This window comes from Hemiscyllium ocellatum, chromosome 9, assembly GCF_020745735.1.
Source record: "Hemiscyllium ocellatum isolate sHemOce1 chromosome 9, sHemOce1.pat.X.cur, whole genome shotgun sequence".
Taxonomy (NCBI): Eukaryota; Metazoa; Chordata; class Chondrichthyes; order Orectolobiformes; family Hemiscylliidae; genus Hemiscyllium; species Hemiscyllium ocellatum.
Genome location: NC_083409.1, coordinates 57,586,820 through 57,600,651, shown reverse-complemented (window position 1 = coordinate 57,600,651; position 13,832 = coordinate 57,586,820). Strand labels below are relative to the sequence as shown.

At 38.5% G+C, this 13,832-nt stretch overlaps 1 protein-coding gene across 1 annotated transcript in view; it reads right to left on the bottom strand.

Moving 5' to 3' along the window:
* Positions 1-13,579, bottom strand: part of dnajc6 (DnaJ (Hsp40) homolog, subfamily C, member 6) — a 139,947-nt gene extending 126,368 nt beyond the window's left edge. The window contains exons 1-2 of the mRNA XM_060829766.1: positions 13,521-13,579; positions 12,809-12,902 (exon numbers count right to left, since the gene is read on the bottom strand). Coding sequence (XP_060685749.1) covers positions 12,809-12,839 — 31 coding nt within the window. The 5' untranslated portion in view covers positions 12,840-12,902; positions 13,521-13,579. The remainder of the gene's footprint in view (positions 1-12,808; positions 12,903-13,520) is intronic.
* Positions 13,580-13,832: the final 253 nt, after the last annotated feature.

The following is a 13,832-nucleotide window of genomic DNA, read 5'->3' as shown; positions in this document are numbered from 1 at the left end:
GGGGGGGGGGGGGGACTCAGGGAGATAGTGAGGAAAGAGATCGATCTGAGACAGGCACAGCTGAGAACAGAAGTGAGTCAAAGTCAGGGCAGGCAGGGACAAGGTAGGATTAATAAATTCAACTGCATTTATTTCAATGCAAGGGGCCTAACACGGAAGGCAGATGAACTCAGGGCATGGTTGGGAATACGGGACTGGGATATCATAGCAATTATGGAAACATGGCTCAGGGATGGGCAGGACTGGCAGCTGAATGGTCCAGGGTACAAGCTACAGGAAGGATAGAAAGGGAGGCAAGAGAGGAGGGGAAGTGGCAGTTTTGATAAGGGATAGCAATACAGCTGTGCTGAGGGAGGATATTCCCAGAAATACATCCAGGGAAGTTATTTGGGTGGAACTGAGAAATAAGAAAGGGATGATCACCTTATTGGGATTGTATTTATAGACCCCACAATAGTCAGAGGGAAATTGAGAAACAAACTTGAAGGAGATCTCAACTATCTGTAAGAATAATAGGATAGTTATGGTAGGGGATTTTAACTTTCCAAACATTGACTGGGACTGCCATAGTGTTGAAGGTTTAGATGGAGAGGAATTTGATAAGTGTGTACAAGACAATTTTTTGATTCAGTATGTGGATGTACCTACTAGAGAAAGTGCAAAACTTGACCTACTCTTGGGAAATAAGGCAGGGCAGGTGACTGAGGTGTCAGTGGGAGAGCACTTTGGGGTCAGCGACCATAATTCTATTAGTTTTAAAATAGTGATGGAAAAGCATAGACCTGATCTGAAAGCTGAAGTTCTAAAGTGGAGAAAGGCCAATTTTGACATTATTAGACAAGACTGTAGGGAAATAGATGGTGACATATTGCACAATCTCCAGACTAGAGGAGGAAGTGCTGGATGTCTTGAAACGGTTAAAAAAAGTGGATAAATCCCCAGAACCTGATCAGGTGTACCTGAGAACTCTGTGGGAAGCTATAGAAGTGATTGCTGGGCCTCTTGCTGAGATATTTGTATCATCGATAGTCACAGGTGAGGTGCTGGAAGACTGGAGGTTGGCAAACGTGGTGCCACTGGCGGTAAAGACAAGCCAGGGAACTATAGACCGATGAGCCTGACCTCTGTGGTGGGCAAGTTGTTGGAGGTGACCCTGAGGGACAGGATGTACTTGTATTTGGAAAGGCAAGGATTGATTCGGGATAGTCAGCATGGTTGTGTGTGGGGGAAAACACGTCTCAAACTTGATTGAGGTTTTTTTTGAAGAAGTAACAAAGAAGATTGATGAGGGCAGAGCAGTAGATGTCATCCATATGGACTTCGGTAAGGTGTTTGACAAGGTTCCCCATGGGAGACTGATTAGCAAGGTTAGATCTCATGGAATACAGGGAGAACTAGCCATTTGGATACAGAACTGGCTCAAAAGGTAGAAGACAGAAGGTGGTGGTGGAAAGCTGTTTTTCCAGACTGGAGGCCTGTGACCAGTGGAGTGCCGCAAGGATCGGTGCTGGGTCCTCTACTTTTTGTCATTTACATAAATGATTTGGATGCGAGCATTAGAGGTACAGTTCGTAAGTTTGCAGATGGCACCAAAATTGGAGGTGTCGTGGACAGTGAAGAGGGTTACCTCAGATTACAACAGGATCTGGACCAGATGGGCCAATGGGCTGAGAAGTGGTAGATGGAGTTTAATTCAGATAAATGTAAGTCGCTGCATTTTGGGAAAGCAAATCTTACCAGGACTTATACACTTAATGGTAAGGTCCTAGGGAGTATTGCTGAACAAAGAGACCTTGGAGTGCAGGTTCATAGCTCCTTGAAAGTGGAGTCACAGGTAGATAGGATAGTGAAGGTGGCGTTTGATATGCTTTCCTTTATTGGTCAGAGTATTAAGTATAGGAGTTGGGACGTCATGTTGCAGCTGTATAGGACAATGGTTAGGCCATTGTTGGAATTCTAGTTCTAGTTCTAGTCTCCTTCCTATCGGAAAGATATTGTGAAATTTGAAAGGGTTCAGAAAAGATTTACAAGGATGTTGCCAGGGTTGGAGGATCTGAGCTACAGGGAGAGGCTGAACAGGCTGGGGCTGTTTTCCCTGGAGCGTCAGAGGCTGAGGGGTGACCTTAGAGGTTTACAAAATTATGCGGGGCATGGATAGGATAAATAGACAAAGTATTTTCCCTGGCATTGGGGAGTCCAGAACTAGCGGGCATATGTTTAGGGTGAGGGGGGAAATATATAAGAGATGCAAGGGGCAACCTTTTCACGCAGAGGAATGAGCTGCCAGAGAATATGGTGGAGGAAGGTACAATTGCAACATTTAAGATGCATTTGGATGGGTATATGAATATGAAGGGTTTGGAAGGATATGGGCCAGGTGCTGGCATGTGGGACTAGATTGGTTTGAGATATCTGGTCGGCATGGACGGGTTGGACCGAAGGGTCTGTTTCCATGCTGTACATCTCTATGACTCTATGATAAATGGTATCATTCTAGTTTTATATAATGACTGTTTACAATAGAAGAGTGTATATAGCTATCACCATCTGACACTCACTGGAGGGATGCAGGTTTTGATTGATTAACATGTAAATCCTAGAACTGGGGGTACTTTGTCACCCAAGTAAAGTGAAAAGTCAAAACACTGCTCAGCCTCCCAGACAGAAAATTAAGAGCAGACATCCTTTTTGAAATACACCATTTGGTACTTAGTTGATATCTGTGTCCACTGAAAACAGCTTGATAGTTTCCATGGAGATTGTAGCCTTCACAGAATGTAGTACTCATGCTCCCCCCAACCCGAAGCTTGACTTTGTAACATTCATGTTTACTGGAAAGTGTCTCACTTCCAGTAGACCGTCATGCAGCAGCAGACAATAGCCTCTCTTACAAATCAAATCCACTGACCTGTCTCCTCTTAGATGATCAGATACATTTAGGGGAATCCTGAAATAAAATGGTGGATATGGACAAAGTATAGCTACTATGATTAAACCTGTATTTTTGCTACTTGATAACAAATCACAGCTCTTTCCCGAAAGAAGATCATAATTTCTCTCAGTGTCCACCTACTCTTTCCTCGGCATCATGGAACATTATGGGTACTTCAGAAATCCTGTCCACTTCACATTGTACAATGAAATAAAAACCAAGAACAATAGGGATAATCAAAATTGCAAACATGACAGTCTATGAACTAAAAATTGATGAATAGAACAAAATGTTCAAAAACATGTTTGAAAAGAATATCTTCTTCAACAGTGACTCAAATAACAAAACTCAACCTTTAAATTAAGCTTCTTGTGCCAACTAACTTGCTCACCTCCCACGTCTTTTGTCGTCATGAGTGACAGTGTGCAGCATGCATAGGAGCCTGGTCCAAAGTCAGGTATTTCAGTCAGGAATTACTTGAAACAAATCTTAAATTCAAACAGGAATTATGCATAGACATAAGATGACCGCCTCTCTTGAATCACATCTTTGGAGAAAGGTGCTATGTAAATCAGGCACACATGGTGGAGGCTTTGTTTTCTAACAGCTTATCAGTAACTAATGGCACAGCCACGTACCTGTTTGTTGTAATTACTTCAATCAAAGCTTTTATTGGTGCATAGGTCTATAATCAGAACATGTCACTCATAATTGTGATATTCAGAGAGCTGGAGCCTGTAAAATATCAGCTGTATATCTTGAAGAAATAATTAAAGTGAAAGAGACAAGTATCTTCAAGTGATGGTAAATCAGAATTTAATATTGTACTCTGCACTCCTCCACACTTTGAAAGATGATACAGAAACTGCAACATTGGTAGGCCTAACTTCAAATACTAATTGTATATTTCAGAATCCATTGTATTTGTGGCTTAACTGCAATAAAAACAGAGTACGTCTAGTTTTTAAATTTCCGATTACCAGCAGATAAATTCTTCATGCTGCATTGCATTTTTTCTTTATTGGTAGCTTAATTGTTTGTTAATTGCAACAACTTCTAATTTAACAAAACCCACAGATTCCATCACAAAATTAGTATTTTTGGGAAAGACCTTAATTGAAAAGGAAAACTGATCCTCCTAGTTTCTGTAGAAACTAAGACTGAAACAGAGATTGGAAGCCAAAACCTCTGAAGTCTGAAAACTGGTTACTATCATAAAAAGGACACTGAGCCATTAGCATGGACTTGCTGATGACCTCAGACTGACATGGATGCAGATTTGACTGTGATGCAAGTTCATTAAATTGATCTTTGTTTACAATCTACTTTAATTTATCTGTCAATTTGTACTTAGTCACTGAACCTTTCAGCTCATTTCCAGACATTTCGTTACCTTACTAGGTAACATCTTCAGTGGACCTCACGCGAAGCAATGCCGAAAATTCCTGCTTTCGTTTCCCATTTTCAGGCCAAAGAAACCCAAACATATAAATAGAAATGTCTGGAAATGAACCTTTCAGTTCAGCGAGCAAACCTACATCCAAAACCTCAACCTGAGCTACAAATCTTCTCAAGAGTCACTATTTGTACTTACATTTATTCTAAAGTTCAGAGTATAGCTGGTTAACTAAGAATGTTTGTTTGACTCTTGTATGTAAAAATTATTTTCATTTAAACCAAAAACAAAACCACAAAGATTGAGTAAAAATGAGTATTTTGGAATCCTTTGCCAAAGGTTAATAGCCACAACTAAGATCATAAGATTGAGGCTTGTCTGGGATCCAAGCACAGTTATCAGAGGTCTCTTATCAGTCAAGACTTAAAATAATATATTTACACCACATTTTGATAGAGACTTTTCTCATTTTTTGACTTGAAACGGAGAGCAGAAGGTGAGAAGTTGCAATCACCTTGTTTTTTTTGTGTTTTAAAAAAAATAAAATGTTCATTGTTGGGAATTGGCCTGAGAAGATAATGAAGGCTAATTATTGTGCTCAGGACACTGCAGAAAAACTGCATCGTGATGTTGCTATACTCAGGACCCGGTTGGATGTTGAACTGGTTAATCAAGGGAGGACCAGTGCATACCAGCCACTGCAGAGAGTGTTGAAAAAAAGTCAAGTGGCTTTTGACTATGCTTGGGGGGGTGGGGTTGTTTTGGAAGCTTCCAGATTGGGTGACTTGTGTTTTTTGGTCTCTCTAGCTATCAACCTGTCAGAAAATTTAAAGGAAAGAATCCCAATCTGTAAAAAATAAACAAAAATGTCCAGAGGTCTTTGGATGCTGCGCTTTACCTAGACTGTTAACATTGGAATTCAAACAAGATATACCATCCCATGTGCTTATAATACCCAACCCATCATCCAAGGATTTCACCAAAGTCTGGTATTCAAAAGTTTAAACAGTTAATGAACTGACAAATTACAACTCATTTTCTTTTCTGGATTTACCCATTACCTGTATCTGTCAGTGTCTGAATAGGGGTCTGTGATCAAAGACAATGGGACTTAGACAGTAAACATTAAAATAGATTGCCTTATGTTTTCTGTGATCTGCTAATCTGTTATTTGTAAAGTCTGGTTAGGAACAATTAAACAATTGAGGCATTTTGAATGTTTTAATTCACTGTTTTAAATCCAGTGAGAGAGTTACCCTGATTTGATTTAGCTTGTTACCTGTGTGTTATAACATGATATTTCACTTAAAGCACAAAAATTCATAGGTGTTGAGATATTTCTCAAATGACAGCAACATACCAGAGCAAGAGCTAATTTGCTTTTGAACACATTTTTCACCTATGCTTTCACACCTTCTGTTCAATGCCATCTGACTGTGTAGGTGAGTAATTTTGGTGCTGATGGAAGATGTATATACACTTAATACTAATATTCCATTCTCCATCACCCCCACCACCCAAGTCCTGTGGTTTCAAACCATTGTTCAGTGTTACTGATTGAGGATGATCAGCCATGATCATAATGAATGGTGGTGCTGGCTCAAAGGGCAGAATGGCCTACTCCTGCACCTATCGTCTATTGTCAAACTAGCAGAAGACCTTTAGTCTGGAATCCAACTTTTTAATTAGCAAAGGAGACAATTTGTTGTTTTTCTTTTCTTGAGAAACAGAATCGAAATGATTTGAAATTCAAAAGAAAAAAAAATGTATAAAATTATCATCTCCTTGCTCCTCAGATGGTTTCAATGTAAACAAACTGACGTAGTACATAGTCTTTAAGACCAAATTAAAAATCGTTAGTTTTTGTTTCAAAATCTTGAACATGATACGCATTTCAAACATGAGCAGTCAGCTTTGGGTAATGAATAGCAAACATTGTGCAAAGAGGTAAATTATGTTAAATCATGAAAACTAAATGGCTTGCAATTAATTAGAATGCTGATCTCAGTGTGCCCATCAACATATGGCAACTTTACAGCTCTTTGACAAAAATAGGTTCACTTCTCCTCTTGTCTCAACTTTGGATCAATGGGAGCACACTTCTGTGTTCAAGGCCTACTCCAACACTTGAGCATATTAGTTAGCCTGACACTGCAATGCAGATCTGAGTGGGAGTTGCCCTGTTACAATACCCTCTGATTAATGACGTATTAAATTTAAAAAAAAGTCCAGTTTGGCCTCACAGACCAAAAGAAATGAAATGACAAGGTTTTCCCAGTTCAATTCATACCAAAATAGGAGCAATGCATTAAAATGTTAGAAATTCCCCTTAAAAATATAAACAGAAGTGAGCAAATTAACCCCTCAAATCTGGCCAATGTAGCTGAAATCTGTGTCAATCAATGAGTCAGCTATCCTGATGCCTTTTTTCTTGCAAAAAATATCGTGATCTTTAAAATTTACATCAACCTAGAACCCAGTCTTTTGGGTGAGAAACCTCCTTATTTATGTTTTGATTCGACTGCAAAATCCTTTTGGATGTCACTTCAATTGGCCTCATTCTGATTTTAAAATTTCATCCTTTGCCAGGATTCTTCCAGGGCAAATAATCGCTCTGTATTTCTCCTTGAATCCTTTTATTAAAATTCCTCAATGAGATCATCTCTCAAACTAAGCTCAAGGTAGTACAGGACAAAGCAGGTTTACATAGTATCATTCTGACATACTGGCAAACATGGTTGGGATGGTGGTGTCCTCCTGAATTTAAAGTTCTCTATGGAAATTTGTTTGCATTTTAACCAAAGTCTGAATTGGGAGGATGCAATCACCTTCCTCCCAGATGCAGTAGGTTAGCAGATAGAACAGGCAACCTCTAAGCTGGTCTTTTGTTGGCTCAAGAGAAGGCATGCTCCTTTGGTACCACGATAAAATTTGCAATTCTTCTCTGCTATAAAATGCTCCATTCAACAAAATTATCCTCAAATTGCAATCCTGCCAATTAATTGCTGGTAGGTTTTCTTGGAAGCTTTGGAGTCTTGAAGATGCTGTGAGTTTACAAGTAATGCTTAATACATATTTACTGCCTCGCAAACTGAACAAAACAATTATAGAACAAAGTAATTTTGCCATAGCATTCTGTAACATTCATATCTCATTGGCACAATCCAGATATTATGGTAACATAGTACTAAATTTCTGACTCAGCACTGAAGTAAAATAATGGCCCCAAATTTATTTTATGCACATTATATTCAATAATGGTCTTTGCTCCAGGCCCTTTCTCATGGCTCTATTTCCAGTGATGATGGTCCCATTGTTGTTTCCTGCTCATTTGTCAAACTTGGAAATTTATTCAATAGAAACTTCCTATTTCACCACACTTGCTTTTATATGGTCTACTTAACACTTCCCTTTTTAACTGTTTAAATGCTGGTAGTGTTCTAGAAAATTGAAAAACTACAAATGTTATTCCCCCTGTTGTAGAAGGGGATGAAAAGCAGAAAAGGATGTAGGGCAGTTAGCATAACAATCGGTGCTGGAAAAAATGCTATAGTCCATTACTGAAAAGGAAAAAAAAGCAAGCTTGCCTAAAATATCCTATCACAATCACAGGGTCAAGTAAGCTTCAAGAAATGGAAATCATGTTTGACAAGTTTACTAGACTTCATAGAGAATATAACAGGTAGAGTTGATAAAAGGAAACATGCAGATGTAAGGTATTTGAATTTTCAGCAGGCATCCGATAAGCTGTTTATATGGCACCTTATAGAAGATAGAAGCATGTATGCATGGATATCCTCATGCATGAATTTAGGATAATACATGAAGTTGAGAATTGGCTGACACCATAAGACAACAGAGGCAGCATTACTTCATCTTTAAAGTTGATCAATCTGAGGGCCACCATTTACTATCTTTATTAGTGACTTGGAGGAGGGATAGCATGGAATTAATCCAAATTTGTTGATAATACAGAAATAGATGAGAGGGCGGGTTCTGATGAGGACATAGGAATCTGCGAGGAGATATAAATAGGTCAGGTGAATAAGCAAAAACTTGCCAAATGGAGCTTAATGTAGGAAAATGTGACATCATGCAGTTTGGTAAGAAGAATCAAAAAGCAAACTATTATTTAAAATATTAACACCAAAAAAGTGCAGTGCAAAGGGATCTAGATACTTTTGTGAATGAAACATAAAATGTTAGCATGCAGGTGCAGCAAATAATTAAAAAGTGGAATTTTGGCTTTTATTGCTAAGGGACTGGAAATTAAATCTTGTTCTAACAAGTCTTCCCTATGAGAGGGCATTAGTTGAGGCCACATTTGGAGTACTGTATGCCAGTACTGGGAAAAGTGGGACCTGCACCAATGGGATGATCTCCACCTGAATGGTACTAGAGCTGGTGTTCTTGCCAACTGCATAACTGAGAAAATACATTTTTCAAACTGAGTAGTAGGGGTAAGGGATCAAATTTGGAAAGATGTGGTAAATCAAGAGTAGAATCAAGGTCAAAGAGAAAAGATATTAAAATGTGAAATGATAAACTGACAAAAAGAGATGGTGTGAATCTAAAAGTCAACCAACTGATAAGACCACAATTTACAAATCAGTAAAAAAAAAAGGTTGAAATGAAAGGCTCCACAGATGACAAACAAATAGATAGAGTGAGTGCAAATAGAAACAAACTAAACACAATCCAGTCGCTTTTATGGAGACATGGCTGCAAGACAATGGATTGGATTGAATCTCAGAATATCGGACATTTTGGAATGACAGGAAGGTAGACAAAACAAGACAGTTGACTTTGTTAGTTATTGATGATAAAAGCACAATAGGGAGTAATAACCAGAAGTTCAGGAAACCAGGATGTGGAAACAGCTTAGGTACGAATGAGAAATGATAAAGCCAAGAAAATCACTAAGAAATGTACAGGCCCCCTCCAGTAACCGCTCAATAGGGTTGGACATAAAACAGGTAGAAATAGTGACAGCTGATCTGAAAGGCATGGCAAAAATCATGGGGGGGGGGGGGAGGAGCAGGGAGTCAATCTCTTACCCACAATTAAGGGAATAAAAATGTGAATTGTCCATTCGACAGGACGAATTCAAAAAGAAAACTAAAAATAGAGAGAGAGATTACAGAGCTCAGATTCACAGATGTGGATATCCTCATGCACAAAAAAAGTGTAATATGGTAGTAAGCAGGCATAGCCAGTAACGAGAAAAGCTAATAGAACATTTCCATTTATAAATGGGAAGTGAACAAAAGTAGGGGGGCTACGCTTCAGTTATGCGGTAGAGTGGCGAGACCTTTCCAAAAGGAAAAATCATTCATGGGATCTGTGCATTGCTGGCTAGGTCAGCATTTGTCATCTATTCTTAGCTGCCCTTGAAAAAGTGATGGTGAGCTGCTTCTTGAAGCACTGTATGCCATTTGGTGTCGATCCACAATTTAAGACAGAGTTCCAGGATTTTGATCCAGCAACACAATATATTTCCAAGTCAGGATAGTGAGTGACTTGTTTTTGGGGAGGAATTTGAAGGTGACGTTCCCATGAATTGTTGCCCTTGTCCTTCTAGATGGTCAGTGGTCATGGGTTGCGAAGGTGCTGTCTAAGAATTTTTGGTGAATTTCTGCAGTGCTTTTTGCAGATCGTACACACTGTTGCAACTGAACATTGGCCGAGGACGGGGTGGATGAGGTGCCAATCAAGAGGGTTGTTCTGTCCTGGATGGTGTCAAGCTTCTTGAGTTTTGTTAGAGCTGCACACAACCATGCAAGAAGGGAGGTTTCCATCACAGTTCTGATTTGTACCTTGCAGACTATGACATGTTTTGGGGAAATCAAGAAGTGATTTAATCACCGCAGAATTTCTCACTACTGTCTAATCCAATTGAGTTTCTGATCAAAGGTAACCTCCAAGATTATGTTGGTGGAATATTCAGCAAGGGCAATGCCATTACATGGCAAGGGATAATGGTTAGATTCTCTTATTGGTGATGGTCATTGCCAGGCACTGGTGTGGCACAAATGTTACTTGCTACTGGTCAGCCCACACCTGGATATTGTCCAGGTCTTGTTGCATTTGAAGGTGGATTACGTCAGTATCTGAGGAATTGTAATTGGTGCTAAACATTGGAAATGGGAATGTTTGCCAATGTTATAATGGAGGAAAGGTCATTGATGAAGTAGCTAAAAATGGTTGGGCATAATACTCTCCCCTAAGGGGCTCCTGCAAAGATGTTCTGCAGGTGAAGTGACTGACCAACCACAACCAGCTTCCTTTGTAGAGGCATACCAGTCAGAGAGAGATTTTCCTTCCTAATTTTTAAAACAAATTCATTTCCAGATATTCAATGTCATGCCTATTGACTCCAGTTTTAATGAATTTTTTTTGACTGAGTATGGCATCAAGAAGAATGTCTTATGTCAAGGGAAGTCACTCTCACCACATCTCATTCAGCTTGTGTTCACATTCAAACCAAGGCCTAATGAGGTTGGGTGCTGAGAGGCCCAAGTGGAATCCAAACTCAATGTCCCTGAGAAGGTTATTGTCAATAGTTTTATTAAACAATTTGATCTAGAGTACCGCACACTGTAACAATCATCTTATTGATGCAAGGACATAAATGCATTGGGAGTAGTCCAGGAAAGTCTTCTAGGCCAATACCCAGAATTGGCAGGTTGCCTTTTGAGGAAGGGTTGGACAGGCTAGCCTTGTATCTAATGGAGTTTGGAAAAATAAGCAGTGGTTTAATTGAAGCAAAAATACTGAGGAGGCTTTTTCAGGCAAGGAGACTCCCTCTTTTGGGATGAACTAGAATTCACTGTTTAGAAAAAAGGGTCCCCCATTTAAAACAGATGAGGTGAAATTTCTCTCTCAAAAGGGATTTGTCTCTTCAGAACTCTCCTCTGAAACATGTGGTGGAATCAGTACCTTGCTTTTTTTAAAAAAAAAAGGGGGAAGAGATAAATAACTTTTTGTTAAGTAAGGGACGGAGCAATTATCAGGTTTAAAAACAGCCCACCTCGTTCTATTTCTAGTTTATTTAATAATGTATTGTACTTCCCCCACAACCAACACCCCCACTCTCTGTATTTGAAGTCACAACTCATTTTTAAATTAGCACATTTCCATAGGGGTTCATTGGTCATTGAGCCATTTGTCAGGGGGAAATATATTAGTGCTGTGAATGAAATAAAAACAGTAATTTGCATCCTGCACCTGCAAACATTGCCAAATTGTGGTTTGTACTTTAGAGGCAGATGAAAGTTTTTCTATTCCATCCTTTCAAACATTACATCTTCTGGCAGTGTATGACTTATGTTTGTGGTACAGTTTCCAGTATACCTCCCTATGTTGTTGTTCTTCTAGGCCACTTAAGGAATGGAAATTGAAAAGTACCTTCAGTCTTCTGTTCCATAAATGACTCTTCTCAAAGCATCTCTGAATAAATGTGTCAGTTGGAATGTTGTGTGCTACGGACTTGCTTCCATTTTAATCTTGCTCAAAACCATTCTAAACACTCCAATCTCATCCCACTTAATTAGAATGAAATCTAAATCCCAAAAATGGGATTCCCTTTTAGCACTTGCACATTGCTAGGGAGAGGGCAAAACATTCTCTAGCTATGTTTTAAAATAGATTATTCCCACATTTAAAAAAAAGAGATTCAACAATTCTTACAGCATATTTGTTTTGAAGACATAGCCCTACATATCTTTGTTTTTAGACTGTTTAACTATTCTACAGTGTTTGCTAAAACGCTAGCGCTTCAGGTATTCATGACCTTTGGGATTACTGTGGACAGACAGCACTAACACAATTGCCGAACATTAAACCATTCTGACACGTCTTCAAAAGCAGCTACGCACTCCCAACTACCACAGATAAAACAAGATTAGTCACCAACTAAAAATTCCATGAGAAAACAATTCCTCATGTTTCCTATTCAAGAAAAACAGTGCCTTTCTCCACAATTCAGTTAGAACCTTTAAAATCCAAACTGAAGATTAATTAAAATAGAAACTCTAGAGTTATGACATAATACTTTATGTACAAATATTTCACAACAGCGTTGGAAAATTATTTTTGGTTGCAATCTTTAAATCTTTTCCACAGCAGAATCTGATCATTTTCTACAGCTGCACTGATGAGAATTAGATCAGAATTTTAAAATACCCTGAAATAAACATCAGAACTTTGCACTAATCTCAATGACAAATGGCAACAAATTGAAAGGAACTTTAGGGCAGAAAGGTCATAACCTCAATTATTTTTTCCCAATTTTACAAGTATTCACAGAGATTGTTTCTCTCACATGACAAACTGTTAAAAGGATAATTGTTGAGCATCACGATTCTTCAGAATGAACATTGATGTATAAAGATTTTTTACATACTACAGTAATGTTAATATACACTGTTTGGCTTGTATCTAAAACATAAAATATACAAAGTACAGTAAAATTTACTTACATTCTAATTTTGCATTCTCTTGGTGCCACATTGGTCTCTGGTAGGTATTGGGCCTGCTCCAGCTGACTGCTGCTAGATTTGAATCGCCATCAGCCTGTCAGATGCAGAAGGGGGGAAGGAAAAAAAAACTGCAAGTGGGAAGCGTTTCTGATTATCTGCATGGAAAGCGCTGAGTAGCACTGGTATTGGCACAAGAGATAATGCAGCAAAATATGATTCTTGTTTAACAGATACTAATGCCCAACTCTAGGTGCAGAGGTAACCTATACGGTAAGAGTCTGAATCCTAAAGCCTTGTTAACAGTATGCAGTAAGTGAACATTTATTATTAACTTACACAATCAATCAATCAATAAATAATGCACTGTTTCTATTTTTAGAGCATTATATTGTATACAATTTTAAATGATCCACAATCTTATTAAATTTGTAATTCCCTTCTCTGAAAATATGATTGTTTTTAAAAACAATGCATAAGCGACTGCTAATAAATTCTTGGATGTGAACATACAAAATGAAACCTTTAGCAATGGCTATGCTTATGTAAAGGATTTTAAAAGCTTTTATGTCACTTAATAATTTGATACAGAAGTTTAAAAATAGCATTACCTTCCTCAATAACAGAATATGAGCTTCAGGCATCTTAGAATATAATACATACTTGGTTACCCTCTTTGCTGCAAACAGCTAAAAAAACAAATGTTTATTCCTACCTTCAGCTGTTGTTATTGCTAAGTCTTTTTTTTAAAACTACATTCTCATCAACTGTAGAAATGTGCAAGAACCCAAGCTGGATTGCTAAGAGTGCTGACCTTTGATTTGTCATTCGCATCCAGTCAAAGGTCACTGAAATTGTATCCAATTAGCCATGGCTGCTGATGCACAACAATGTTGTGTGTTTGTGTCTTGTGCAAGTAGGCAGGACCGTACAATAACACAGGAAACAAACAACTATTGGCATGACCCACTTAGATGGTAGGGGAAAAAAAGAATTGCTGGATTTGCAGTTGCTTAAAATCAAAACA